This window comes from Aulostomus chinensis, chromosome 19 (genome assembly GCF_037954235.1).
Source record: "Aulostomus chinensis isolate RoL2024-O1b breed Wild chromosome 19, RoL_Achi_v1.0, whole genome shotgun sequence".
Classification (NCBI taxonomy): domain Eukaryota; kingdom Metazoa; phylum Chordata; class Actinopteri; order Syngnathiformes; family Aulostomidae; genus Aulostomus; species Aulostomus chinensis.
Window position 1 is genome coordinate 23,885,936 of NC_141338.1, and position 27,734 is coordinate 23,913,669.

A 27,734-nucleotide genomic window follows, 5' to 3' on the forward strand; every position below is an offset into this window, starting at 1 on the left:
ACGGGGTCTTTCTGTGTGAGTCTGCATGTTCTCCCTGTTCCTGCTGGGTTCTCTCTGGTACTCCAGCTTCCTCCACAGTCCAAAGACATCAAGAGGGACCAGGTTAATCCAGACTCTAAATTGACCGTAGGCTTGGCTGAGAGAGCTCTCTGTGTTGGCCCTGCCATGGACTGGTGACCTGTCCAGGGGGAAGGCTGCTGGGATAGGCTCCACCCCCACCACCCTGAACAGGAGAAGATGGAGGGAGGGATGGATGGATGGATGGATGGTTCACAATGTAGCTGGCATTGGGTCCAATACTGGCCACTGCAGTGGCAGATAGCCGATGGTACACTGTACCTCCGGGTGTAAAGAGGCTGAGTATTGAAGCCATATGGTTTTGGGATGAGGCCTTTGTTTCATCATGAGTCCTGCTCCCATCTGTTCAGGAACCCTGCGTGGGGGTTTCATTCAGTCGAGAGGTTAAAAACAAATACTTGTCACAAGTCACGGTGTATATTTTTGGCAGTACGTTGATGAATTTAATTCGGCCTTTTCTAGACACTTGACTGCCACTGCTTCAGGTTTTTAATTTAAACTTCTCTCGTAGGTTTATGTCTGTTGGAGGTATTTGGATACTTAATTGTTTAATGCTCAATGCTGTTTGTCTAAGACCATGTTGCTGCATTCCCCCAAGAATTTATTGATGTCAAAGATATATTTTATTATTGTATCTGACAGTGCTTGTGTTTGCAGGAGTACCGTAGGTGTTGGGAAGCCTGAATGTTGGGGGGGAGTTTTTGGTGAAGGATTTCCGCACCTGCACCTCACACTCACCTCAAATGGTTGGTTGTCATTTCTGCACTCCCCTCACAAAATTAGCATTCTTTCCCTTTTTCTTTTGTTTGTTCTGTGTGTGTGTGTGTGTGTGTGTGTGTGTGTGTGTGTGTGTGTGTGTGTGTGTGTGTGTAAAACACACTGGTGATACTCTTTTCCTGTGAGAAATTTCTTGTCACTCTCTGTGATTGAGGCCTCTTCTACCAATTCACCTTCACCTCACCTTAACACAATTTTTCTTTTAACCATGTGAAAGATTAAATATCATTTTACACCTATTTGCTGGTTTTAACCTCCATATTTAATAAATTCTTAGGTCTTACCATAGATGTGTCAATAATAAATACATTTAGTAATCCTGAGGGAATTCCTTGTCTCTGTTCATTTATTTCCACTCATCTGGAAGAGTTTTGAGATCTGTGTTTAGCTGTCAGGGCTGAGTTCCATCAGGGTCATGGTCAAAGTGTTTATCATCAGATATTTGTGGTTGCTGATCAGACCGATGGTGGTCTTGCTTTGCAGAATTATGAGTTTGTTCTGCCCTGGGTTGGCGTCTCTGATTCGTGTTCAGCTCTGCAAGATCGTTGCTCCTCTGGTGATCTCTTCCAGGGGGATGAAAACTTTGCTGTTGGATGTCCATACAGATTGTATAGACATCCATATTGATTGTATCTTACCATTTTCTTCACATGCACTCCTGTCGAGCACTTGCTGAAATACATGTCGGTTCCCTTTAGCTTTCTTCCCTGCTTAAGCGAAACAGTTGCCTGAATGTCATCACACTGCAGCCCTGCTCGGGTGGCCGGTCTCAGTCGTCTTAGTCTCAGTTTTTGGCGATGATCATTTATGTGGACTAGACTGAAAACAATAAATATCTTACCAATTAAATAAGCACAGCATCATTATTTCCACTCACTTTTTATTGCTTATTCATATTTTTACACTAATGGCTGGATCTATTTTTATCAGAAAGAGTTCTGACAAATTCAATCATGTTGGATCAAATGCTCTGTACTAATCAGCAATTACAAAAGAGATCAAGGGGCACTGATTGACAACAGAAACATTATGAAATTAGTAGATGGATTTGGAAAAGTTTATAACAGAAGTTCTGCAAAAACATATCACTGAAACTTTTTAATTGCAGCACATGTAAAGAATCAAAAAGATAAAGTTGCATTTAGGGCCACCTGCTTTCAGAACATGTTGGCCCAATCCCAATCTCCCCCGCAGAGACTTTGGATTTTGAGGCACGTACCCACCAAGTCTGCAAGAGCCCCCCCCCCCTTCTGTAAATCCACATTTCTGCAAACTTGAAATGTAGTTATACTATAAACCTATATTCATATTAAAACTATTTCTGGAGGGTAAAGCTGCTAAAACTGGAAGATTGGACTCTCATTTTAATATTTTAACTTAAATCCATTTCTTTTTATGCTGATGCACAGTGAGTTTTAATGTGTGCATCTCATTTTCATTCATTTACCTTTTCATCACTTATTTGTATGGTTGCCAAAAATGGATGACACATTGTTTCTTAGTAAGATTCTAAAATTGATTCTAAAACAGGTGGTTTTTGTAACATGGCTGCTCTTGCTGGTGTCGAGAGCTTTAGTGTTTCTCTTCGTATCAGTTGTGGCTGCGAGAGCCTCACCGCTAACCAGCAGCTGTCTGGTGTGTGAGGGTTCAGGGTTCCGGGGGACTTTGGGACTGGGCCTCTCTCTGGTGAGACTTAGTCACCTGTACTATACCTGACACCAAGTTTTTTTTTTAAGAACTAAAACCGTAGATGAAAATCAACTTTTGTTTTGATCACATGACGTAATCACAGTAAATCCTCCACGCAGAAAAATCAAGTGACTTAATCAATTATTGTTTTTCACACCACTGCCTACTTCAATTTCCACCATTAATGTGAAATAGCAATAGAAACAGAGCCGTATCAATGCCTGTACCAATGTAAGGTTCCAGTAAACCACACACATAGAAAACTGTACATGAGAACAAGGAACTCCGACTGGTGAGTCAACACCTGATATGACATGGCTTTAAGAAAACAAGAAGGCATCCCTCATCATTAGAATGGATCTACTTCCATGATGCTCTGCACAGACGTTTAAAGCTCCATCTTCACACACCTTGAAGCCTATGTGTAAGAAATCACTATACAATATGACCTGGTTTATCAAAGCAAACACAGAGTGTTTCTATTTCTAGAGGAACTGGTGATGTAGCTTCCATTACTGGCCTGAATATTAAAGTCCTGGGAGTACCGGATAAATGTCGAGTTACCACAATGGGAACAATGCAGTGTTGTGAGGATCGAACCAAAGAGGAAACAGCACTGACTCAAAGAGCTCAAAATAAAGAGAGGACACATCAATGAGACTGTGAGAATGGAAGATCTCAATGTGCAAGTCTAGCTGAGTACGAAAGAAGTGGAATACATTGATTACATACCTGTTTGTGTCAGATATGAAACGCAGATTTAGATGGGCAAAGTTTAGGAAGTTAGTAGAGATTTTGGTAGTGACGTAGTAAGTTACAAAAACAAACCTTCCTGTTTCCAGTGGAGTTTGAAGGATATATTGGTCAGTCAATCGTATCGGGCTAATATTGGCCTTTCACAACACCAACAAATTTAACAGCCAACGTATGGTGAATTAAAAACATTTCAGGTCAGTCCTGTATACTGAAGATGGCCCTTTGTGTATTTTGTATGCAGTGTATACTTAACGCAATGTCCAAACACTCGTGAAACATGAACCAATGAAGTAGAAAATAAATAATCGGCCATTTGGAATAATGAGTACTTTCGATAGCTCGGTACATCTGGTGATAGTTCTTCAGTACTTGAAATGATTTCAGATTCATATATCATCAGTAATTTCATCATCAGCATTCAATGCTCTAAAATCCTGGCATCTGCTTCCAAAAGCTCACCCTGGTTAAACTCCTCTTTCTGGCTTCTCAAAGGTGAAACTGTCCTGCTTCTTTGTTTTACATCAGCGTGTATTTTAGGGATTCAGAATGCTGACTGGACAAAAACTGCTGCTTCTGGTGAACTGTTTCCAGTGTTTTCTGATATTTACTCAACAGTTGTTAAAAATCTCACGATAGATGAATCAATATGAGATTTCATTGGTAGTTGCATCCCTCGCCAACACACTGAAATACACAAATTACAATGCTATGAACTGTCCATACACATCACTACACATGAAGGTTGTTTAATGCTGACTTAGGGATAAATATGGAGCTGCAATCACAGCATGTAGTAACTGCACCAGTATGTATAACAAGCTTGGAAAAAAGTGGAAAACTTTCTCAGGTCTCAATTACAATGAGGGCCAGTTTGTTTGAATCATTTTGTTTCAGGTGACTGTCCTCATTGACAAACATCAAAATTAATAATTGGAGTTACACAGAGTACAAAATTAAACTGACTAGAGATGGAAGTAGTGGTCATTGTAGTTACTGTGGAATTTTGTCCTCGATTAGTGCTGTGTGACATAATGTGTTCATTCGTGTGTCCCAGATTTTACTGAGCAGTGACGTCTTTATTTCTAAATAAAGGAAACAACACTGTAGATAATAAAAATCAAAGGGGCCAAGCTGGTCCATCATACATTTGTACTTGTTTTTTTAATTTTTATCTTTGACTCCCTCCATTTTTCCTCCGCATTTGTATATCACAGGTTCATCCTCCTGAGTTGTCCTGGTCATTACTTCAGCACCTAAGGACACCACAGACTGCCACATTCTCCTTCAATCACAAGTGGAGTTGTCAGCCACATCTTTTTACATGACAGGAGTTTCACAAGGGGGACGTAGCCTGCAGGAGGAATATGCTATTCCCAACCGATTCCCCTCCCAGCCTAGCAGGTGCTCTGACCAACCATGGAGGCGCAAGTGAAGGACACATAACCTCAGTCGGGGCCAAACAAACTGAAGATACCAAAGGGAACCAAACCGGTGGCCTCAGTGTCATCAACACACTGGACTGCTGTGCTACCTAGACACCCACAATTTTTTGTAACTAATGACACCAATACAAAGCGCTTTTTTTTTTTGGTCAAGGTGCTTCACCCCAGTATTCTCTAGCGCCCTGCCACAGCTTTTCGGGCTGAAAAAATATTGTGTGGGCAAAGGGCCTTGCGGTTCATTGTCTGAGGGTCTTATTATTATTATTATTATTATTACTAGTAGTAGTAGTAGTAGTAGTAGTAGTAGTAGTAGTAGTATTTGTCTTCTACCAATACTCATAATGCTGGAACAAATTACAGCCACAAAAGACCTTTTTGACATTTTTCTCCTAAACGAGAGATAAAATGGCTGCCCAAATCCTAAGTGGACTGAGACCAGTTAGACTACTAATTGTGATAGTTAAATGTAGGACCAACCATGATGCAACTCTCAGTCTACTAGAACTTCAACCAGATCCTCAAGGTTCAATTCAAATGACCACTAGAAGTACAGATGCAAAGAAAAATTCCTGAAGTCAGACTAATAAGAGGTGACTTGTCCAGTCACTACGTCACTTTGGTCATTTGTCCAAAACTTTGTCTCCAAGGATCAAAACTAACTGCCAGTTTTCTGCTTGCATGAACACCAAGATTTATCTGATATATAACAAACAAAGAGATAGTGGGAAAAGAAGAATACAGCAAAATAGCAAATCTTCATTTTGAAAAATACTTTTGAAAGCTTGACTATGAACATGTGAGAAAATGCATTCCAGACTTTTGTTGGCCAGTTTGTGCAAAATGTTTTGGTGAGAAAAACGTGAATGGGAAGTGAGACACTTTAAATGGGACTCAACAGGATATTTTAACATTCACAACAGCAAATGAAGTGAAAAATGAGGGTGTGAATAATTTTCATTTTGGTTTAAAAACAGTAGAGTAAAGGTTAGCCAAGATGTTCGTTCAGTTCGGGTCAGGCGCTGGGACAGCTGAGGCAGGAAATTACCCTGCGAAGAAGATGTCATGTGGAGTTGGGGGAGACAAACAGCTTGTTGATTCACAGTCTAATAAACTGTGTCTGGCTACTTTGTGACGGCGGAGAGTTATCGCCCAGAGCCAGACATTTAGTGAACAGATCATCACAGTTTTACCGTTAAACGTGCATGACTGCAACATTCTGTTTCTCCCACCAGCTTTGCAAGAGAAGAATGTTAAAGTGAAGCAGTTAGCAGCATGTTGCCCAACCAGTGAATCTGATGAGCATCGGGGTTTTAAAAGGAATATTGTTTCCTTCAACCTCTTCTTTTTGTTATCTGGCATCCAACATGAGCACAAAGAGCTGTGATGAATTTGGGTGATGTTGAGGAGATGAGATGCTGCTTGCTTGTGCGTTTGATAGCTGCACCAACGCTGTTATCTACAGGGTTTGGGGGAGGGCGGTTGACATTCATAACGATACTAATAAGATGTTGAACAACAACTAACGATTTTAAAGGCCTGGTTCACTCTCTGTGGAGCCACACATCCACCACACCAGATGTGTGTTGAGGTCAGGGTTCTATGCAGATCTGTCATATTCTTTTAATTCTGACCAGAAAAATCCTTTTTTGAACATAGGGGCCAGTCCAAATGCTTGAGACCATGACATGTGTCTGGTTTCGGTACTTTGCTGCTTGGTTGCAGTTGAAGCTCAGTGTTACTTCAAGTAAATGGGAATAAAAAAATAATTAAAAATGCCAGATACAAAACAAAACAGGCTGAATTAAATCAAAGACCCTTTCAAGAAGAGAGATTGCTCGATTACTTTTGAATGATTGCGTATATCGTTTCTTAGCACTGACCATTCACCAGTCAAACCTAAACAAATTTAAATACAGAATACAGTCATGAGTGTTTACAGTTATAAAACACACAGTAAAAGGATGAGACAAACAGAATATTTACATATATAACAAAGAAGTCCATCAAGGAAGACAACCGCCCCCCAACCCCCAACCCTCCACCAACATTAGTATGATGTTCCTCTGCAGCCTATACATGATGAGTAATAACCACTGTACATACGTCCTACGATCAGTGGCCTTCGCAGGTGATGCACAACACTGCATGGCCTTTGACCTTTCGCTCAATGTCATACATTAAATGGTGAGCTGCTGTGGTGGGTTTTTGTTGACTTCCATGGACAATCAGGCGTCACTCCAGCATCTTTGTTCTGTCCTCGTTTAACCAATGAAACAAAAACACACACACACACACACACGCACACACACACACACACACACACACACACACGCAAACAGATAACAGTCCAGTCACCCAAACCTACAATGCCGTAAAGACAGAAGAGATGCTTGTGTGCAGCAAAAGCTAACCCTCACAAAAAACCCCACCATGCACCATGTCTTAAATTCTATATGTCATATGAGCTTTTGTCCAAACTGCTGTGAAGAGGATCAAAGAGACAGTTTTGCTCTACAAAATAATAATAATATCAATTATCATTATCATGATAAGAATGCACACATTGGCCCTGGTGGCGATGACTGTAGGAGGAGCCTTAGCTTTCTTTGCTTGATGCTTGCTGGGTATAACGACTCCTGTAGTGTCAACCTCTTTGTCCATAGTTAACCTCCTGTGCATGATTTGTCTCCATCGGGTCTTCTTTGAAGTTTTCACACTGCTCCATTACTTTTCTGAAAGATACAACCATTTTTCAGGTAAGCTGATGGTCAGCTTCTGTCTGTCTGTATATCCATATAGAAAATATATAAAGTATATACATATATATATATGTGTGTGTGTGTGTGTGAAAGCATTGTGTTTAAAGTCTTGTTGAGCGTAGTCAAAATATAACCATCCTGGTATACAAATCCAGTTCTAAAATTTACAGTACTTGAGGCATAAAAAACTAGTATATACAGCTGGTTAAAATGGTTCTTTTAAGAGCTGCTTACCGGGCCATGTCCTTGGTCTCTGGCTGTGAACTGTCAAGTTCCAGAACTTTCTCCAGAAGACTTATTCCTCCTTCCTTTATCAGCAGGGGACAGTACTTGCTTGCTGCAGATCAAAATGAACACAGGCATTAATAAGCTTCTTTGTTTAAAAGACCATGAAAAAGGGACCAATTGCATCTTCAAGATGATAAGATAGACGTACAAGCTCCATGTGAGCTGGTATCTTAGTCTGGCGTGTGAGCTGTGGTAAGATAGGTGCATAAGAAAAACAGCTGGAACAGCAAAGTGTGAGTGCTGAGTGTTCAGGAATACCTCAAATAAGGATACCACCATATGTGATGCCTGGTTTGAATATGGAGGTATTATAACAAAATATAGTATTACAAAATTAGGCAATTTGTCTGTGATTTATCGAAGTGAGAAACTGTTAACCAGCCCGGCAGGCAATGACAATGACTGGGAGCTACGCGCCGAATAGGGCAACCTGAGCCTGTGAGCCTGAGCTCTGGGCAAAGCACAAGGACAGACAAATTCTTCTTACAGACACACAACTTGCTGCATGCGTTTGCATATCTGCTGCAGCGGAAGTGTACCAAAAGTCATGTGTGCACAAACAGCCAACTGAGAGCTCCCGACTGATTTGTGCCTGTGTGTGAAAAAATAATCGGCGTCCATATTCAGATTTTTGTGTGTGTGAAAAAAAATCTGTACACACAAATCTTTTTTTCTTTTTTTTTGTACACACAAATCTGATTACTCACACACAAATGACAAAACACACACACACACACAGATCTGATTACACACACACAAATGACAAAACACACACACACAGATCTGATTACACACACACAGACTAAGATACGCATTTGCAAATAATAAAGGTACAATAATACCGCCATATTTGAAAACCTCCAGATACTCACGGTAAACTGACACCAGGTTGTAGAGTGCCCATGTGGCCCAGTGCTGGCTGACAGGAGATATGTTCTGAGGAAGCAGGCGCAGGATCGGCTCAAATGACCTAAGAGATCAGTTTAACAATTCACTCATTTGTATTTCACATTACATTAAATTATCTTTTAGTCTATGTACAGTAGATGAACAGAAGTGACAAACAGCACTCCTTCAACAATGCCCAGAATACTGTCTTTCATTTCCAACTAAATTGAAATTAAAAGGAAAGAGTTATTAAATGACATGAAATATGGTCAACACCAAAATAACTGCTTCAAAAATGTAATTAATTCAACTGAACAAGTTAACCCTTTAAATTTCTCTCTCCCCTTAGTTTTTACCTCATGTAGCAGAAACATGCAATTGTCTCAACGATATTGGTATGGCAACATTCTCAGCAAAGTTAGGTGGTGTGTTTCTGAAAGAGGAAAAAGACTGTACGTATGAAGCACAATGGATGGATGGATGGATGGATGGATGGAAAAGAAAAGCTCTGTTTCTATGGTGGGCAACATTATTGGCTTTGAGCATCGGTATAACTGGATGGCAAAGTGCAACAGGACACTTCCTGCTGCTGTGGGAAGTTACTGGACACAGCCTGCTTGTAAGGGCCAATCTAGCTGCAATAAGACGTGCAATCTGATGTGAAGAAAAAGCAACAAGCTTCATTCTGCTGGGTCCCAGCGAGGTCTGATGACGCAGGGCACTCTTACTTGTTATTTTCCAAACAGAAGCAGCATACCCTCCAGTGTCTTAGGCTCCCTTCACACTTTGCATTAAAATGCTTACTTGGAGATTCGATTGCAACTGGATTTTACTACATTCACACCCGGTCTCAACATATGTCTCCAGAGACCACATTGAGCTCTAACTGCAATGTGACTCCACTGTCTCACTCCATCAAACATTGGGTCTTCTTCTTCCATTTCTTAATGTCCACAGTGCTTTTCTGGTGGCAAACTACACCGCAGCCCTGTGTACACTCCCATAAAAACACAACAAAAACTTCTTGCTATCCATGACGTTGCGCTGTTGCATGAAATTTGTGCTTGCTTTTCCATGTCAAGGAAGTAGAGGGATACGCCATCTTCAACAACCAGAACACAGACATGAGAAGAGGAGAATGCTGTGTGACGCAGCTGCTTTTAGTTTAACTGTCAAACTTCAGCACATTATTTGTCATGAACACAGCGACTGTCTGTAACTGCATGTGAGAGGTTTGTCAGACTTTAAGGTCATCGCAAAGTCACAAAATTAATTTTCCAGGAGGAAACAAGCTCTGGTTATATTACAACAGTGGAAAGGAGCACGTTCTGCCACTCAAAGCTCTTGTTTCATCATCGCTACCTGTGGTAAATAACCCCACTACCTCTGCTGGTGATTTCTGCCACATTGATGATATATTTTCGCCCACACAGTAGTTTGACATTTGCATTGACACTTAAGTGGAATGCAGTCATCATGCGCCGAGACCACTTCCAAACATGGTTTGGCTAATCAGATCATAATCCGTCCTCCATGCGTCTTGGGTGCATTCACACCTGTGCTTTCATATATTCAAACACATTCTGATTGCAATCCAATCACAGCAAACACATCGAAATGCCAGGAGTAAAGGGCGTCTTAAAGATCTCTACCTGTCCGTACAGCTAAGATGTCCTGTGTGTTGGTGATACCAAGCCTCCTAACCCCCAGGAGGAAAGACACAGAGATGTGCACCTGTAGCCTTTGTTACCATTCTATTATACAATGACCTGATTGACTGAGAATCTTCACCAACAGATGTATCCAATGTACTTTTCTACAGACAAGTCTCGTATAAGAAAGCTGTATCTTTTAACCACAACATTTTGATTTACACAATACTGTAAAATAGATCTCATATTGTTGCAACAACTACAACAAAATTAATCAACAACAAACAGCAAAAGATTCAATAAATAAAAATATTTCTTACACAGCATTAGAAAAGAACAGTTAAGAGATTGTCACCTGTAGTTGATGTTTCTACGTGAGCTGACGTCCCAACTCTGGATAGCATCCCACATCTTGTCCATCACTGTGTCTCTTTGTGGCTCTTCCATTGACCAAACCTCCGGCCCATCAAACATAATGTGTGAAAGCACACCACAAGCATTGTACGACACCTCGATCCCATCTGCTTTACTGTCCAGCAGATTACTGTAAATGAATCAATTGCGAGAGGAAATCATCAACTGCAGTAGGCTACCTTACTAGGCAGTGAAATAATGCAAGGTCACAGCTTATAAAATCCAAAAAGTAATAGATATTAAAGCTTTTGTACAAATCTATCAAATAGGGCTGGTAGTAGTGGTTGTTAAACAGGGAAATACACTTTTCATCTGATACATTTCAGGTGCTTCATCAAAAAGGTGATGACAATGTTCACTCAGTTCCATTTACAGTCTTTCAAATTATTATTATGAGAGACTGAATTCAATAGCTTTTCAATAGCAGCCAATTGGGGACCCAATCTGAGCTCTCGACAGTGAATTATAAGCAATGTATCCCGTGTTGATGGATAACATTACACTTCCCACACTCTGATCTACAGTATTTCCTCACTCCAGTGGCTCAGACCTTTTCAACTGGAGCCCCACCAAGCTTATAGAAGTGTCTTGGCATTACAGTTGTTTTATCCAAAAACTACATGACATATTGATCACTTAATTTATATCAGTATTTATCTTTAGTTGCAGAGCGGCATGGCTCAGCGGTAGAATGGCACCTAATGAGCAGGTGGGCACCTTGCATGGCAGCCTCAACCATCAGGATAAGAGTGAATGAGGCAACACTGCAAACTGCTTTGGGTATTGCTAAGATAGAAAAGAACATAAAAATCAACCAATTTATAGTATCAGCACATGGTACAGTCCACTATGGAGCAGCATGAAAACATGACCTTTTATTCAGTCCAGATGCAAAGCAGGGCTACTACAATCCAAGGATTCACCAAGCCAACAAGCAGGCTTGAGGTCAATCATGATGGATTTCATTAGATTTATTACCTGAATACAGTGATGAACTGTGGAGTGAGCAGCTGTGGTCTCAGGGCTTTGACCTCAGCAACATTTCCCAGAAGCCCCAGCATGTTGCGATGTAGCTCCTGCTTGTCTGGAAACTCCTGGTTGAATAAACATAACAATAAAATAACATCATTTGAAAAGCACCTTTCTTAGCAAGGTTACAAGTGTTTTACAGTAAAAACATAAAAAAAACAACAGTCAAATGAGAAAGCAGATAAAACAACAAAAAACATAATTAAGTTGAAAATATCAAGATAATGACAGCACTTGTCACATATTTGCAAATGCTTTCAGGTTTGAAGACACTGGAACAATGCTGACGGAACATGTCTTATATCATTGAGTGGTGAGCTCAACAGTCTGGGGGCTCAGACAGAAAATACCTGATCAACTTTCGCCACAAGCTGGGATCTATATACAATTGGAAGAGCAGAGTGCGCCCAGGCACATAGGGAGTCCTGAATTCTGTAAAAAATTAGGAGCAAACCCTTTAAAGCTCAAGTTCCAAGGACTACTGACATTGTATGGCATTTTCTTGATCTTGATTTGTTTTCTTAAATTCAACTTCAAGGGTATTTGAAGGCAGCACAGTGGTGCAGCGGTCAGCACTGTGGCCCCCCAGCAAGAAGATTGTGGATGGAGCCCCGGCTGGAGCACGGGGTCTTTCTGTGTGAGTCTCCATGTTCTCCCTGTTCCTGCTGGGTTCTCTCTGGTACTCCAGCTTCCTCCACAGTCCAAAGACATCAAGAGGGGACCAGGTTAATCCAGACTCTAAATTGACCGTAGGCGTGGCTGGGAGAGCCAATGGTTGTCTGTCTATATGTGTTGGCCCTGCCACGGACTGGTGACCTGTCCAGGGGGAAGGCTGCTGGGATAGGCTCCACCCCCCGCCACCCTTAACAGGGTAAGTGGTAGAAAATGCATGGATGAACGGGTATTTGCAGATTCAAGTGTTTCATATAAAAATTTACCAAAAAAAACTCAGCTAGTGAAAAATGATGGCGTACTCTGTCTCTGAGCAATGTATAGGTACGTTGGGACAGTGCATTTACCTGCAAACACTCCAGAAACAGACTCATGCCCCGACAGTTGAGGAACATCTGACAGTTATCGGGTGTCTCATCAGTGATATTCCACAGAGCACTCCAAGAAAACTCCATCACCTGGTCACACTGAGTGAAACAACCGCACACACTCTTTGCAAAAATCTTCAATTAACATTATTTTATATTTGCACAACAAACCTGTAAATTCTGTTGCACTGTAAATGTAAGCTGTGGCAGTTTTTCTTTTTTCAACCAAACAAAGTAATTTTACACTGCTTTAAACTTATCGGTCTGGCTTATGTCTTGGAGAGTTGCAAAGGGTCAATCTGAAAAAAAGACTTACCATTCTGTCCTGTAGCTTCTTCTGAATTAAATTCAACATTGTCTGAGAAAGAGGGACAAGAATCAATTGATAAAACAATGATCAATATTTAAATTTTCAGAACAGTTTTGTCACCATAATCGTGCCTATAACCAACTCGAGACTTGCAACAAATTCACTCTATTGCTGCCACAGTAAAGGCTGTAAATGTCTCAGTGTCTTGCTGCCCCTGGTCATGGCTGCCAGCTGGTGGCAGAAAATGGTAATTATGATCAAATCTGTGAGCAGCCTGCACAATCCCTGCACTCCTATTCAACCAAAGATTTCAGTCAAAGCCCAATTTTATTTTTTTTTTATCTCCGCTGAACTTTTAATTTAACCCGTCATTTGTTCATGTAAGTGGACTACTTCAAGACATTCATCCAAAAGAGTCATTCTTTTGAAGGATTCAGTTGCAACTGAGACAATAAAACCTCATACTGCATTCTACTGCCTTTACCCTGTTTTCTGGTATGATACCTGCCTTTGTGATATCCCATGTGACATATTATGACAGAAAAACAAATGCTAACGTATTTGTATGGGTTTTGGTTATTTTTTCCAGAAACCTGACATTAAGGCCTTCGCTCCCAGGATGCAGGGTTACTGCTGGTTCCTAGAGGTTCTAAAAGTTGAACGGGAGCCAGAGCCTTCAGCTATCAGGCTTCCCTCCTGTGGAACCGTCTCTCAGTTATAGTCCAGGACCAGAAGAGGCTCAAGCTGCCACCTGTAGCAACACCTGCTCATGTCCCCGTCTGTCCATCAGTCTCTTCCCTTTCTCTCTCTCTTTATCTCTGTCCCTCTCTTTCCCTCTGTATATCTGTCTTCCTCCATTATCTGTCTTTGTCACTGTCTTTGTGTTGAAATTACTACAATTGTCTCTGCCCCGCTCCCTTGTTCTCTTCCCCCCCAACGGGTCAAAGCAGAAGGCCGTCCCCACTGATCCTGGGTCTGCTCGACGTTCCTGCCTGGTAAAGGAAGGTTTTCAGCACCGCTGTTGCCTGATTTGCTTGCTGATGGAGAATTGTTGGGTGTAAATTCATTGTGAGTGTGGTACTAGACCTGCTCTACCTGTGAAGTGTCATGAGATAACTTTTGGAGTGATTTGGCGCTGTACAAATAAAACTGACTTGATTTGACTTAAGGCACAGCATTTTTAACATCATCGGTCAGGATTGGAATATGGTCAGTTCAAAGGCATCAAGTTGATCTTACCTTGACAAATCCCATCTTCCCTACTGCCTCCTTGTGATGGTTGTCCACTTGGCAGACCAGAGCATTGCAGAGATGCACAGCAATTCTCTGGATGGACTCATCCTGTCTGGCTGGCTCCAAGATTTTCAACAGCAGCTGGTTGACCCGACTATACTGGAACTCCAGCTCCTCCGGAATACTGAAGTTACACAGAGTCAAGCAGCAGTTGCGCTGAACCTAGTATATGTCATGATGGGAGACAGAGGATGGGGAGGCAGAGGAAGATTTACTGTGAATCCCAAACTGAACACTATGGCCCTGTCCAGACCCAACATTAAGATGTGTCCTGAACGAGCCTTTGGACTCCTCTAAATGCAGGTCACACTCAAAATGCATTTAGACTGGGACTGTAATCCGAGGTGGTCTGGGCCAAATATGGCCAAAATACTTTAGCGGTGTGAATGCAATGGCTTCTTAGGCCATACTGAATAACTGCCACACCATCTGATGACCTTTGGGCAGAAATACGCATTGATAATGAAATGAAAGACAGCAATACACAATGTCTGAACATTTGTCTCTATGTGCTGGCCCTGCCATGGACTGGTGACCCGTCCAGGGTGAACCATGCCTCTCACCTGATGCCTGTTGGGATAGACTGTTACACCTGGGCAGCTGCACCAAGAAGATTTCTTTTTTTTATGAGATGATGACACTACAGAATAGACTTACAGTGACCTCCTGGTACTGTTCCATTCCATTCAATACCACTTGAATGACCTGTCGACGCAACCGAACACTCTGGTCACTGCGGTACTCTGTGTTGGTCAGGTAGAAAAGTGCAGCACTGCCTGTCACCTGGATGCTCTTATCATATTTATGGCACTTCAAGGCTGCTATGACAAGCTGAAACAAGGACAAAGTATTTACAGGAGAGGAGTGAGAATGTGATGCTGGCAGAAATGCATAACAGGGCATAGAAATTTTGTAGACTTCCTTGAACGCTTACTTGCAATGCTCGGAGCAGCTGGCTGCAGTGTTGTATCCTGGCAATGTCAAACAGTTGATTGATGGCTCGATGGGCAAGCTCAGGGCGAAACTCTGTGTAGGCTTCAATGGCATTAAGGACCTGGTCTTCATTCTTTGAGCCAGTCACCTGGGAAAGGACAGCAACATGCAAAACTGAAGTTTTTGTGCTGGGCCCAAAACACCTCAGGAGCACCTTATCTCATGACATAGGCACCCTGGATGTCATCATCCTGGCCCCCAGCACTACCGTAAGGAACCTAGGGGTTACATTTGATCAGGAACTGATCTTTAACCCCAACGTTAAGCAAATCTCCAGGACGCTTTCTTTCATTTACATAACATTACTAAGATCAGGCACATCAAAAGGATGCAGAAAAACTCATCCATGCTTTTGTCAATTCCAGGCTGGATTACTTCAACTCCCTCCTATCAGGCTGCACCAGTAAGTCTCTAAAGACTCTTCAGCTGGTCCAGAACACAGCTGATGACTAGAACTGGTAGAAGAGACCATGTCTCTCCTGTACTGGCTTCTCTGCTTTGACTGCCAAATTCAGACTAGAATTCAAAATTATTCTTCTACCATCAAAGTCCTCAACAGTCAGGCTCCTTCATCCCTGACAGAGCTCCTAGTCCCCTATTATCCTGCTAGAACCCTTCACTCCCAGGATGCAGGGTTCCTGCTGGTTCCTAGAGTTCTAACAGTCGAATGGAGCCAGAGCCTTCAGCTATCAGGCTCCCCTCCTGTGGAACTGTCTCCCAGTTTCAGTCCAGGATCCAGACCCCCTCTCTAGGTTTAAGAGCAGACTTAAGACCTTCCTTGTTGATCAGGCTTATAGTTAGGACCGCTTAGGCTGGCCCTTAGACCTGCTGCTACAGGCTCAGACTGCTGGGGATCTCCCATCTTGCACTGTCTCTTTCCTCTCAGATCTCCTGTACTCATACGTGTTACCAACTTGCCTTCTTCTCCAGAGCCTTTGTGCTTCTCCCCTTCCCAGATCCCTGACTGGTGCTGCTGAAGGAGGCTCCAGACCTGAAGAGGCTCAAGGTGCCACCTGTAGCACCACCTGCTCATGCCCCTGTCTGTCCATCAGTCTCTCCTCCTTTCTCTCTCTCTTTATCTGTCCCTCTCTTTCCTTCTGTATATCTGTTGTCCTCCATTATCTGTCTTTGTCTCTGCCTTTGTGTTGAAATTTCTACAATTTTCTACTTTCAAAATAAGCAGATTTAACTGCATTGAAATGATAAAATTGGACTTCAAGGCAATAAAATATTGAGTACGGAGTAGATTTGAGCTTGTTAAATTACAGAAAAGGGTGCAAAACCCCCCACCCCCCATCGCAGTTGTGTAAACTGCACAGAAAAAAAGGACGACGGTAAGAAGACATCCAACACAGTCCAGGATGATTAATGATTTTCTTAAATGTTTCAGATGGTCATACTTTATATTTTGCAGTGTAATGTATTTATTATGATTTATGCTCATAGTTTTGAGCACTTACTGTATTTTGTTAGTCCATAAAGCTATGTTTAGAGACTTGTTAATGATGCTAAACTAGCTTAAATGTTGACCTTCTTTTTACATGTTCAGATATTTCCTGAGACTGATGCTATTTTCCCACACCATTGTGGTGCTATTACGCCATGTTGCAGGTATGTTCTTCAATTTTTCTTTAGTTCTTTGAGTTGTTCATCAGCTGTTTGTAGGGAAGCTTTGACAGTAAACAGTAGCAATCGTAACATCTTGGCTGGAGGAATAATTTCGAACGAGTGATTAAGCTTGAGCTGAGCTATGTGTGCGTGTATACGGTTTTGGTCAACACCATGACACCAATCAAAAACGACTATTCAGCCTGACCATGATCTAAACATTATTAATATGTGAAAACAACCGTCTCAAATTCAAAATCACAGGTGAGTTGCTAACTTCAACGCGCAATAGTAAAATGGCCCCAACACATAATTTTTCTTCCACAAGACTTCAGTCTTGCAGCCCTGACCACATCAGACTCTCAACAGGCCTGCACAGTAGCTGGCAGCTGGCTAGCATGAATTGTTAGCCTAGCCATGCCATGCTGTGTGTAACCATAGACTTTACAAAAATAGGCTGTAGCCCTGGTGTATCTAGTTTGACAGCTTAAGCTGGGCAAGTGACACGTGTTTATGCAGGGTTATTGTGAGGGCAACACATTTCATGCGGGGCACAAACTAACATGTCTATCAAAGTAATAGTTCTATCACTTTATCGCATATCAGAGCTGATAAACTCCTCAGAGAGAAACTTCAGATTCATTCAGAAATTAGTTTAAGAATGAGGGGAGGTCTGGTAGAGCTGCATTCTCTGTTCCATGTATGACCTGCACCCAGCACTTTTACTCTAATCTCTGTATTTAAACTTTTTTTTTAAAAAATCAATCAATATTACAATTTATCCACCTCACACCTCTGACAATGAAAGCAATAAAAATGATTAACCTACAAACAGTATACATATGAGCTGACTGTTGCTGGCAGTACCTTATAAGCTGGGATGTGTGTCACATTACACAGGGTAGTGTCGTACAACCCCAGAAACTGCAGGGGCCTCTTCAACTCTTGGAATGGGTAGATGCTGCTCTTGCATGGCTCAATGCTGAAGAATACAAAATTCTGATTTGTTCACAATGTCTGAATCTGACTTTTTCATATCCACTGTATGCCCTACAGCAGTGTACCAACCTTGGCCGTCCCATAGCTTCTTCAAATTTTGGAACTGTGCAGTTGTCCAGCATGATGTGACCAGACATGTCCAGTGACACAAGATTGACCAACCGCTGTACGATAGCAGTGAGGATTTTCCTGGTCATCTTACACTTAGAGGTCCGCCGGCTCTCCCGTGAAATGTCAAGATGCCTGAGGAATGTAGGAGTTTTATAAGGCAGAATGAAACATTTAATTCTGTGAATGACATCATCAGTAGCAGCATTCATCATGAATCAAAGGTAAGTAGGCGTGTAAAAGTAAATGTCTTCTTTGTTTGGACATAAACATGAATAAAATGACATACATGAATACACATACAATGACCCTAGGACTAATAACACTTATTGTTATCAGTACACTATTTATTGCAATAGCTTAGAGGTCCAAAATCAATTTCTATTAAATATAAGTATTAGACTGACAGCTGATATTTACACTGGCCCAGGTCTGCTGGTCTCTACTTCATCTGTCGTTTATGATGAGGAAACAATGTTTTGGAAATGTAAAATGTTACTTATTCAAATTGATATTAACAACGTGTTTTTCAGTAATTCAAGTCCATTTGTAACATTAGCTCTGATAGCTACAACAAAGAGCATCATTTGGTTTGCCAAGTACATGTTGAGACTTCTTCAGAGATGACCAGGTTGAGTTTTGATGTGTTTTATAAGACATGGTCATAAAACACATATATAGTCAGTCATTAATGCCCTTATTTGCAAACTATGGATTTGTCATTACAATATTTTAGGGTAATATCACATATAACACTATGATAATATTTCATAATTGTGTCATGTACGCTATAAAATGTTACACAAATGTACTCAAAATTGCATTCTTTGAAATGAACAATCAATAAAAGTGTAATCATATTTAGTTTTTGACAACAAATTCTGAAAATACAAATAGGTAAAAAGCAATGAATTCTGTAGAAAATAATCACAACTGCAATACTTGTTAGCCTGATTAAACTCTGCCAATGCTGACCAGTATTGCACACGTTTAACACGAGTATTTAATTGTCTTTTGACGCGATCATTACATCTCCTCCCAGTTAGATCTAAATTAAATTTGGAGTTTTGAATCATCCCCATTAGCATCAGCAGAAGTGATAAGGCCTTCTGAATTGTTACTGAAAGTACTCCAGTATTCATTTTAATTTGGATGAATGACATTACTCTTAAAAGAAATAACGTTGGAATGTACTTTTCAACCAGCAATTAACACATTAACGTGGCTGGCCGATTTTGCATATAACCAAAGGATATATTTTGTAGAAGCAGTCACATGTGCTAGTTGTTCCAGTCTCAAAAGGTCGACTTTATTCTCGACATTGTATTTTGACTTTTTCTCGACATTTTGACTTTTTTCTCAAAGTGCATGAAGAAAAAAACCCTACCCCTCTTGTTTTTTTCTCTCACGGGTTGCCCTAATACCCGTCCGTACTTCGGTGGAAGTGCACATCTACTACGTCATATTTTCTGTTTGACCGGCTCGTATTTATTGTGACGACTGAAGAAGAATACATCCTCTTTAAAGTATGTAACGTTACATCTGGACAGCCAGATTATATAGGAAGAATACACGTGTGAAATGAAAGAAAAGTGTACATAAAGTCTGAAAACACACTATACCTGAGATTGACAAGCTCCACCACAGTGTTGACTAAGTCTTCTGACAGATCAGCATTGTAGAGAACAAGAGATGCCAGTCTGTCTTTCCATTGGGTTAGAAAACCTGTTCCAAGTAACTGTACATTAGATAGATCTAACGAGGTGAGTGACTTCAGGGGTTTGAGCAGGGTCTCAGCATCCACTTCATCAGGTAGGCCACCTAGATTGAGCAACCGGAGGCGGTTGAACCCCTGGAAGTTAAAGTCCTTCTCTAATGCTTGCCGAGAGGCAGGGCTCTCCTCCTCTTCCTCGTCCTCTGTATCTTCATTGCAGGCAAGTGGTGCACTGTCCTTCCTGTAGAAAATGCGGCTGCAGCCAAAGAGAGACAGAGACACCAACGTCTCACGGAAGCAGGTCAGTGTTTTCAAGCTGCGGGCTGACAGACTGTTGCAGTAGGTGAGGTGGAGTTCAATCAGGTCCTAGTAGAATACACACAGTCATTACATTAGGTACTTTAAACACATGGTTATATTTCACAAATGCTGCAGCAAGGGTATGATCTCTCATCTCTCATTTGCTTTCCATTCAGTAATAGTGCAATGCATTCAAAGGGGCCAAGCTTATATGGGAAGAGTATCAACATTCTCACTGTATGGTAGCAGTGTAAGTGCACATAAAACAGTTAGTTGGGTTACTCAGAAAATAACCTAGTCCCTCCATGAAGGTTTTAGGGGGAAATGTTCAGTTTTATATAAGGTCCTGCACACACAAAGGTTTCATACAAGCTTTCACTTCTATCCATAAAGTTTGACAAACATGGGAGTGGGATAACAAAAGAAATACATTCTGTAAACTGCAGAGCAATGACCCAAGTTACTGACAGAACACTGTCAGTGATAACTGACTATAGCGCTGTTTAATAATTATTTGATTATCTTATCTGAAGACCATTTATTTTTCTCCACTATGCATGCTTGTCACAATGACTTTTGACCATAAGTATGTTTTCAGGTCATCCATCAAAAGTCCCAGTGGATGTATGTACAATATTTGAAAATATTTCCTCAAGGTGAGAAAATGGCCCTCTCTTATCATACAACAGAAAATGGGCTGACAATTCTCTTTATATATTCTCACAATTCTCTTAATATAATACTTGGTAAATGTCTGTGAGGAAGAGAGCAGGTTGAAAAGTGTGCTGATAAGTACATGGGCATTCCGGATGTATCTTTGCCTTTTCCACTTAGTGACTACTACATGGAAGTGCAGCCACGTGTTCCCAGAATATCTAATAATAATCCATCGGTGAGGACAATCATCAATCAATAAAACATTAAAACCTCAGCTTGGGTTCAACTGATGACAGCAACTCTGTTTACCACACAGCAGTGATTTAATTGTAAATCATATTTTTCCAACTGACATGAGGGTCTACATAACCATGTCAGAGAAGTTCCTCTTCTTAGCAGGATTAGGATTCTCCATGTCAGAATATACAAAGAAATACTGGGGTGCGATATTCAAATGACGGCAGTTTTAATGACCACATTCATATACTGTAATTGGTGAGGCACAGTTTCACACATCACATGTGAATCCTGTTGTAAGATGATTTCTACACTGAGATCTGCACAGGTTTACACACTCAGTGGATAAATTTGGCCATTGTGTTCCACTGAGGCTAGTTCAGAAAAATTCCCACAGGGGCATGACAGAAATATTGCATTTATGTAAGGAGATGGTGATCTGAACTTTGACCCCTACAATTACTGTGGAAATAGAGGTTAAATATGAAGAACTTCACTCAAGGCATTCCAGGTGTATATTGTGTTAATGAGAATTGGACAAACCAGCAAAACATACAAAGACATAAGACGTCCAGCCAACAGATGATGCGGGAAAAGATGTGTAAATATCGATCTTTAGTTTATTAATTTGCGGTATCCAACCTGTTTTCTTATGGCATCAAGGTCTCTGTCCCGTACAAAGTCTTCTCTTAGCTGTACCCTGGTCAGTCTTGCACTCCGTGGGTCAGAGAAAAGTTGGAAGAAGCTCTCCTCTGGTTCAAAATTACTGTCTGTGTGGACCAACTCCATATAGCTGTTTAAACAAAAAAGAAAAAAGAAATTCAGACATGGATTCTGTCATATAGTTACAAACATGGGGCATTTTAAAGGACCTTAAATTAATAAATCAGGTAAGCATTATATAACGTACGCTTGAACCAATTTGTCACAGATTTCACTGGGAAGGAAAATGTCTGAGCGCAGGCAGAGTTTGTTCCTGAATCCCTGGTAGCACATGGTCGTTCTGAGGTTCCTCAGGCAGAAGACTGTTGCCAGAGTCATGAGGCTGTCAGGGTTATCTCCTGCTTTGGCTGCCATGTTAGCCTCTTCTCCAGCTGAGGTCACAGACAGGCAAGTGCAGGGTGCCTGAGAGGGAGAGCATTACACAAAAAAAAAACAATAGTTAGAATCCCAATATTTTACCTTGTCTTTTCGATACCATCTTTTTGGAGTCTCTATTATAGAGACACAAATTACAGATTTTGGTCAAATAATAACAAGGAATTTATGTCTAGCAACTACAAAACGTCTGACTTCATCAAAGTTTGTTGAAGTTTTTGCTTGTGATTAGTTTTGTGCTTCCAACCATTCTGCTCAGATACTCATATTTTCATCTGTCACCATCAACTGGCTTGAGTGTGGATGCAAGACAAAGTGACTGCAAACACATTGAGGACAATAATCAACACGCCAGTTTCCAGTAAACCCATATCTGCTGCACATTCACGTGGAACAAGTACAACCTGTAGCTTTAGTAGGACATGTCCATGGGGTCATCAGTTTCTTAGTGTAATTAAGCCTTAACTAACAAGGATGCAAAACATTTCCATACCCGTGACTTCAGAGAAGAAAAGATGGACATGCATCTACACCTCCGTCAATGGTCATGGTGGCATGGCTGCAGACACCACTTGCTAACATACCTGTCTCTGTGTTTTTTTTCTGTTTAGTTTTTTTTTTTTAGCTTCTGAAATATGTTTTACACCAGCAAATGTAACATTTTTTTTCTGGTTTGATGTCATTTCAATTTCAATTGTTAGTTTTTAATTTTGCTTGCTGATGGAGAATTGTTGGGTGTAAATTCACTGAAGGAGTGTGGTCCTAGACCTGCTCTACTTGTGAAGTGTCATGAGAGAACCTTTGTTGTAATTTGGCGCTATGTAAATAAAACTGACTTGACTTGACCCAATCTAAAAACAGGAGCAGAAAGTACATTATTTCACAAGAACATGTAAAAATGAAATCATGCATTGTATATTTATTTATGCCATTTATCAAAGTTGAACCGACTTTAGATGGAGAGTCAAAATATCAGACGATCTGCATTTCTAACCTCCAACTGTGTTGATTGATTGTTTCAGTGAATTGCTGAGTGGTGCATAATTTTCAAAGTTGCTCCAACAAGGGACTGTCATGGACTGTTTGCTTTCCTTTCAAAAAGGATGGTCCAGTGTATCCTATGCTAAGGGTCTAACAGAGGAAGCACCGAACTTCCTTTTCTATGTGTTTTAGAGAATTTGAACATTTGTTGTCATGGTGTCCACAGAGATACTTTCGGATTGTGTCACTCAGTCAGAAACCTTCCTAAGCAAAACAAATTATTTGAATGCGACCTCTGCCAAAGCTGATCTCAATTGATTTTTAAGGGGAAAATTCAAGTGATAGGCATGTGACAAATCAGGGAAATTCCTCACTGATAACAGTCAATGACTGCAAATATCATCATCGCATTAAGAGGTGTTGCCAACATGAGGTCAGTCAATGAGGTCAACTCAATGAGTTTTCGTGGGTCCGCATTTTCAGACTTTGACAACACCAGTTGAGTGGATGCAAATCACAAACCTTTAGGCATTGTAAAATGAAAACTTATTACCAAGGATGACAATCTGAGTCAATAAATGGCAAAAACAAGCATGTGAAGTGGACATTCCCTCCTAGAATTACGATGCAGAAGTGCAGTCAAAAATGGCCTTTGAATATTCCTCTTTAAAAGAAACACAAAGACGTGGGTTCAAAAAAATCTGAAATATTGATATTTGCACTTTGTCACCTGTGAGTTGAGTCAGGGAGTGGTCATCCATTATTACTTTATGGTCTATGTGTCGACAGGAGGACAAAACATACAAAAGATATAACTTCTTTTATATTGATGTTCTTACAAACACACTCTAAACACAAAAAACATGCAAGTTACATATCTGGAGAAATTGTGCACAGCTGTGAACGTGCATGTGCATGGTTATCTGTTCCTATACAGTATGTCACACTTGTGATTGACTGGTGGCGCCACAATTGGCCCCCCAGGACCTTTCACAGACTAAGCAGTATAAACACTGGATGATGCCCATGGCAGGGTGAACCCTGCCTCTCGCCCAAAGGCTGCTGGGATAGGTTCCAGCCCCCCGCGACCCTTAACAGGATAAGCGGTAGAAAGTGGATGGATGGAACACTGGATGAACAATCTACAAACGCAGAAAGTGCAAAATAAGCATAAACTTTAAGTACTTGAAACAATGTCACTAAAATACATAGCTGGTACACAGCGTTTTCACAAGCAGGAAAAGCTGAGTTGCAGCCACTTTCTCCAATTTCCCACCTAAAACCTAAATTTCAAATGCTTGCAGTGCAAATCATTATCTCTGCATCTGCTACGGACAAGTTTGGTTACTTCAGCATGAACCCTCCATCACTTTTGACCTACATTCAATCATCAAATTAGCAAGTGACATTTGTGGTTGTGATAAGATTCTGGCTCAGTACTGTACTGATTCCAATAATTGTTGAACCTACTTACTAACTTGACACAAACTGATGGGAAACATCAGGCCCAAATTAAAAATGATAACATTAACCTGTCACTTCATAAAATGCTGCTTCTAGCTGGAAAAAAATATTCTGCTTAACAAAAAGAAGAACTGTGAGTTGAAAAGCTTGACCCATTACTGTAATGCCACAAACAAATTTACATTTGCTCAATTCTTTACCTCATTTTGGAGTCAGATCTACTAAGAATGTTCGACTCTAAATATATAATTTTTGTATGTAAACAATGTAAAAATCACAACAAGTAAACAGTTTGTACTTCAAGAGTAAGATATTGTTTAATGACACTAACTATTCAATTCAAAAAGAAAGAGGAACATTAAAAAACACCCAAACTGCACTGAAGTTAACTTAATTACTAATCTAGTAATCTTTCAGCTAAAGTGTCTGGTTACACACTGCTGTCAACGTGTCATCTTACCATCAGAAACCGAATTCACATTTTGACTTTTGAACATCTCCAACATTTTGATCATAGGCTCTACATTTATCCGCGTTAGCATTAAATGTTGTAAAATTACTGTTGACGACTAATGTAGGCTACTTTTAAACTTGTTTAAAAATTAGTAACAAACTTATTTTATCTTTTCAATGCTCCACAGAGTGGCTGCTGCTGGTATATGGAAGCTCATAACATGACTTGCTCTGTCTATTACTAGTTTGTAAGCAATTGATACTAACATAGCAACAAACACGCAGGCAAGCTAGCATCACCGGAGAGCAATTTAACATTACTTTGATAGCACTGGCGCTAGATGGCAAGAGATAAGCCCACAGTAGATGGTCTCCAACTTCATTATTATAGCCAAAAATACATAAAAGTACCAGTTGTTACTCGAAGGTAGCTTTACACTGATGACACGGTATCACAAGTACATTCAGCGTCTAGATTAGCTTGCGGCTAACGATGACTTTCCCTGCAATAATGTTAGCTAACTTAGCTGGTGTGGCTAAAGCTAGCTAAGAGCTCTGTGTTGAAATACAGCGTAAAATAAATGGTCAGCGGTGTTTGAGTGCATGGGTCATGGTGTAATGCTCTACCTTAGCTTTTGCCAAGGCTTTGTGCCTTGATGACTGCGAGAAATTCACTTAATACCACCAGTCTTCACTCATATGATTTTCGTTTTCGTCCGATGTCAACAAACAGACTCCTCCCAGTTCCACTAACGCTACTGCCTCTCTTCTCTTTTTTTTCTCAAAACTTTATTTATTGCTTAAAAATGTGCATAAATGAAAGGGACAGTTATAAATACAAAGGTACAAATAATTAAACAAAAGACGAAACGAAGAAATGGGCTCTCTCTCATAGTTTCATAATATACTTTAATTTCATAATATACTTTAGTTTCATAGTATTCTTTTTCACCTCAATGCAGTGCCAAGAAATGTCACAGTCCCTTGAGAAAGGTGTTTTCAAGAACCAGCTCTTAGAAAGAAAAAGTTTGATTGTTAGTACCTTTCATAAAAACACCAACCAACATTTTATTCCCTTAATTCAAAGAAGTTGTGAAATTCACTGAATACCTGCAGTCTACATGGTCAAATATACATTTATAAAATATGTTCTGTTGTGTCAATGTGTTCATTACAAGAGAAACAGTTATTATGATCGACTTAACAAAATCAGTGTCTTAAAAATTTATTCACAGGGATAAGTTAAATTAAAAACTTTTTAAATAGACATCCTTCCTTTTGGGACAAAAATACATCTAGTTGTTTTAGGTTCTATGCAATATTTTTGGGGGGAAAAATGTAAAATTAAAGCTATGTTTTGGGATAGGGGTGTATATTTTGAGAGAAAAGAACAAAAATAGAATGAAGAGAATGAAACATGAGAATTAGAGGAGGTTCAACAGCAGAAGTGGATCAAAATTATCATTAAACCTTGTCATATGCCTGTAATTCACACTGCACAGTGTCTGAGAGGGAATTAGTTCATTATATAGAAGTGCTGTGATTTATTACAGAACTGAAAAAGATACATGTACAGCAAAAATCAAGAAAACTGACATTTAAGACAGATGCACATGCTGAGAAAGAAGGAGAAGTGAATGATTAACATGAAATTTATCATGATACAGAAGGTAAGTTAATTCTCTGCTTTCAACAGAAACCTGCAGTTTGCGGAGCTGAGATTTAAAAAATATATTTATCTGCTGAGCGAAACATTTACTGTATTAAAGCAAGAGTGACACGATCTATCCAATTAGGCAAGGCAAGGCAAGGCAATTTTATTTGTAGAGCCCGTTTTCACAAACAGTTTGTCTCAAAGGGCTTCACATGGCATCATAACAACATCCTCTGCCCTCAGAGCCTCACATCGACTGAGGAGAAACTCCATAGAAAACCTTTAACAGGGAAAAATGGGAGAAACCTCAGGGTGAGGAGGGGTGGAGGATCCCTCACCAGGAGGGACAGACGTGCAGTAGATGTTGTTACAGACAAGACAACAGTTTACAATGCAGAATGTGAGAAACACGGAAATGTTAATAACAGCTGAAGAAGGAAGCTTCTGGTAGGGGAGGCAGGGAGAGCAAGCCAGCTTGATGGGCGACTGGATGGTAGACTGCTTCATGGGAGGGGAGGCAGGGAGAGCAAGCCAGCTTGATGGGGGACTGGATGGTAGACTGCTTCATGGGAGGGGAGGCAGGGAGAGCAAGCCAGCTTGATGGGGGACTGGATGGTAGACTGCTTCATGGGAGGGGAGGCAGGGAGAGCAAGCCAGCTTGATGGGGGACTGGATGGTAGACTGGTTCATGGAAGGGGAGCACAGGCCGGTGTAACAGTAGGGAATAAAAGGGGGGGGGGGGGGGGCGATGCAGGCAAGTGAATATTATAATCATTTGTGTCTATGTGGATACAGTGCTGTAGTTTAACATTCTTACATGTATCATTTAATGGTGGATATGAAACTTGAGACCAAAAGTTACAAAGAGAAAATTCAGAGAATTTGTGTGATTCATCTACATCTGTTTTCACATTCATTTCATTTAATTGATTGTTTCCTTCATTCAAACTGAGGTTTAAAGGTTAGAAATACTGCATTTTTTTTTGGAGGGGCAATTTGCAACAACAATTTGCACTGTTTTCACTAAAAAATTGTATGCATTTTGGTCTCTGT

The 27,734-nt window shown here is 40.6% G+C and overlaps 1 protein-coding gene across 1 annotated transcript; it reads right to left on the bottom strand.

The window, feature by feature from the left end:
- Window positions 1-1,730: 1,730 nt before the first annotated feature.
- Window positions 1,731-25,786, bottom strand: zer1 (zyg-11 related, cell cycle regulator). Its single transcript, XM_086187496.1, has 16 exons — window positions 25,655-25,786; window positions 21,942-22,156; window positions 21,674-21,824; window positions 19,746-20,203; window positions 18,085-18,258; window positions 17,884-17,998; window positions 15,350-15,496; window positions 15,073-15,246; window positions 14,362-14,577; window positions 13,129-13,170; window positions 12,792-12,911; window positions 11,722-11,837; window positions 10,685-10,873; window positions 8,662-8,759; window positions 7,736-7,838; window positions 1,731-7,474 (listed from the first exon to the last, which is right to left on the bottom strand). The coding sequence occupies exons 2-16, from the start codon at window positions 22,106-22,108 to the stop codon at window positions 7,387-7,389; spliced, it is 2,358 nt and encodes a 785-aa protein (XP_086043622.1). The 5' UTR covers window positions 22,109-22,156; window positions 25,655-25,786; the 3' UTR covers window positions 1,731-7,386.
- Window positions 25,787-27,734: the final 1,948 nt, after the last annotated feature.

What these genes read in the sequence shown, in the direction of transcription:
- zer1 (XM_086187496.1), bottom strand. Translation starts at nt 22,108, where the DNA reads ATGGCAGCCAAAGCAGGAGATAACCCTGACAGCCTCATGACTCTGGCA. An exon ending in TGTGACAAATTGGTTCAAGC is followed by an intron (nt 21,825 to 21,941) that starts GTACGTTATATA and finishes TTGTTTAAACAG; the next exon opens with CTATATGGAGTTGGTCCACA. An exon ending in GAAGCTATGGGACGGCCAAG is followed by an intron (nt 17,999 to 18,084) that starts GTTGGTACACTG and finishes TGTATTCTTCAG; the next exon opens with CATTGAGCCATGCAAGAGCA.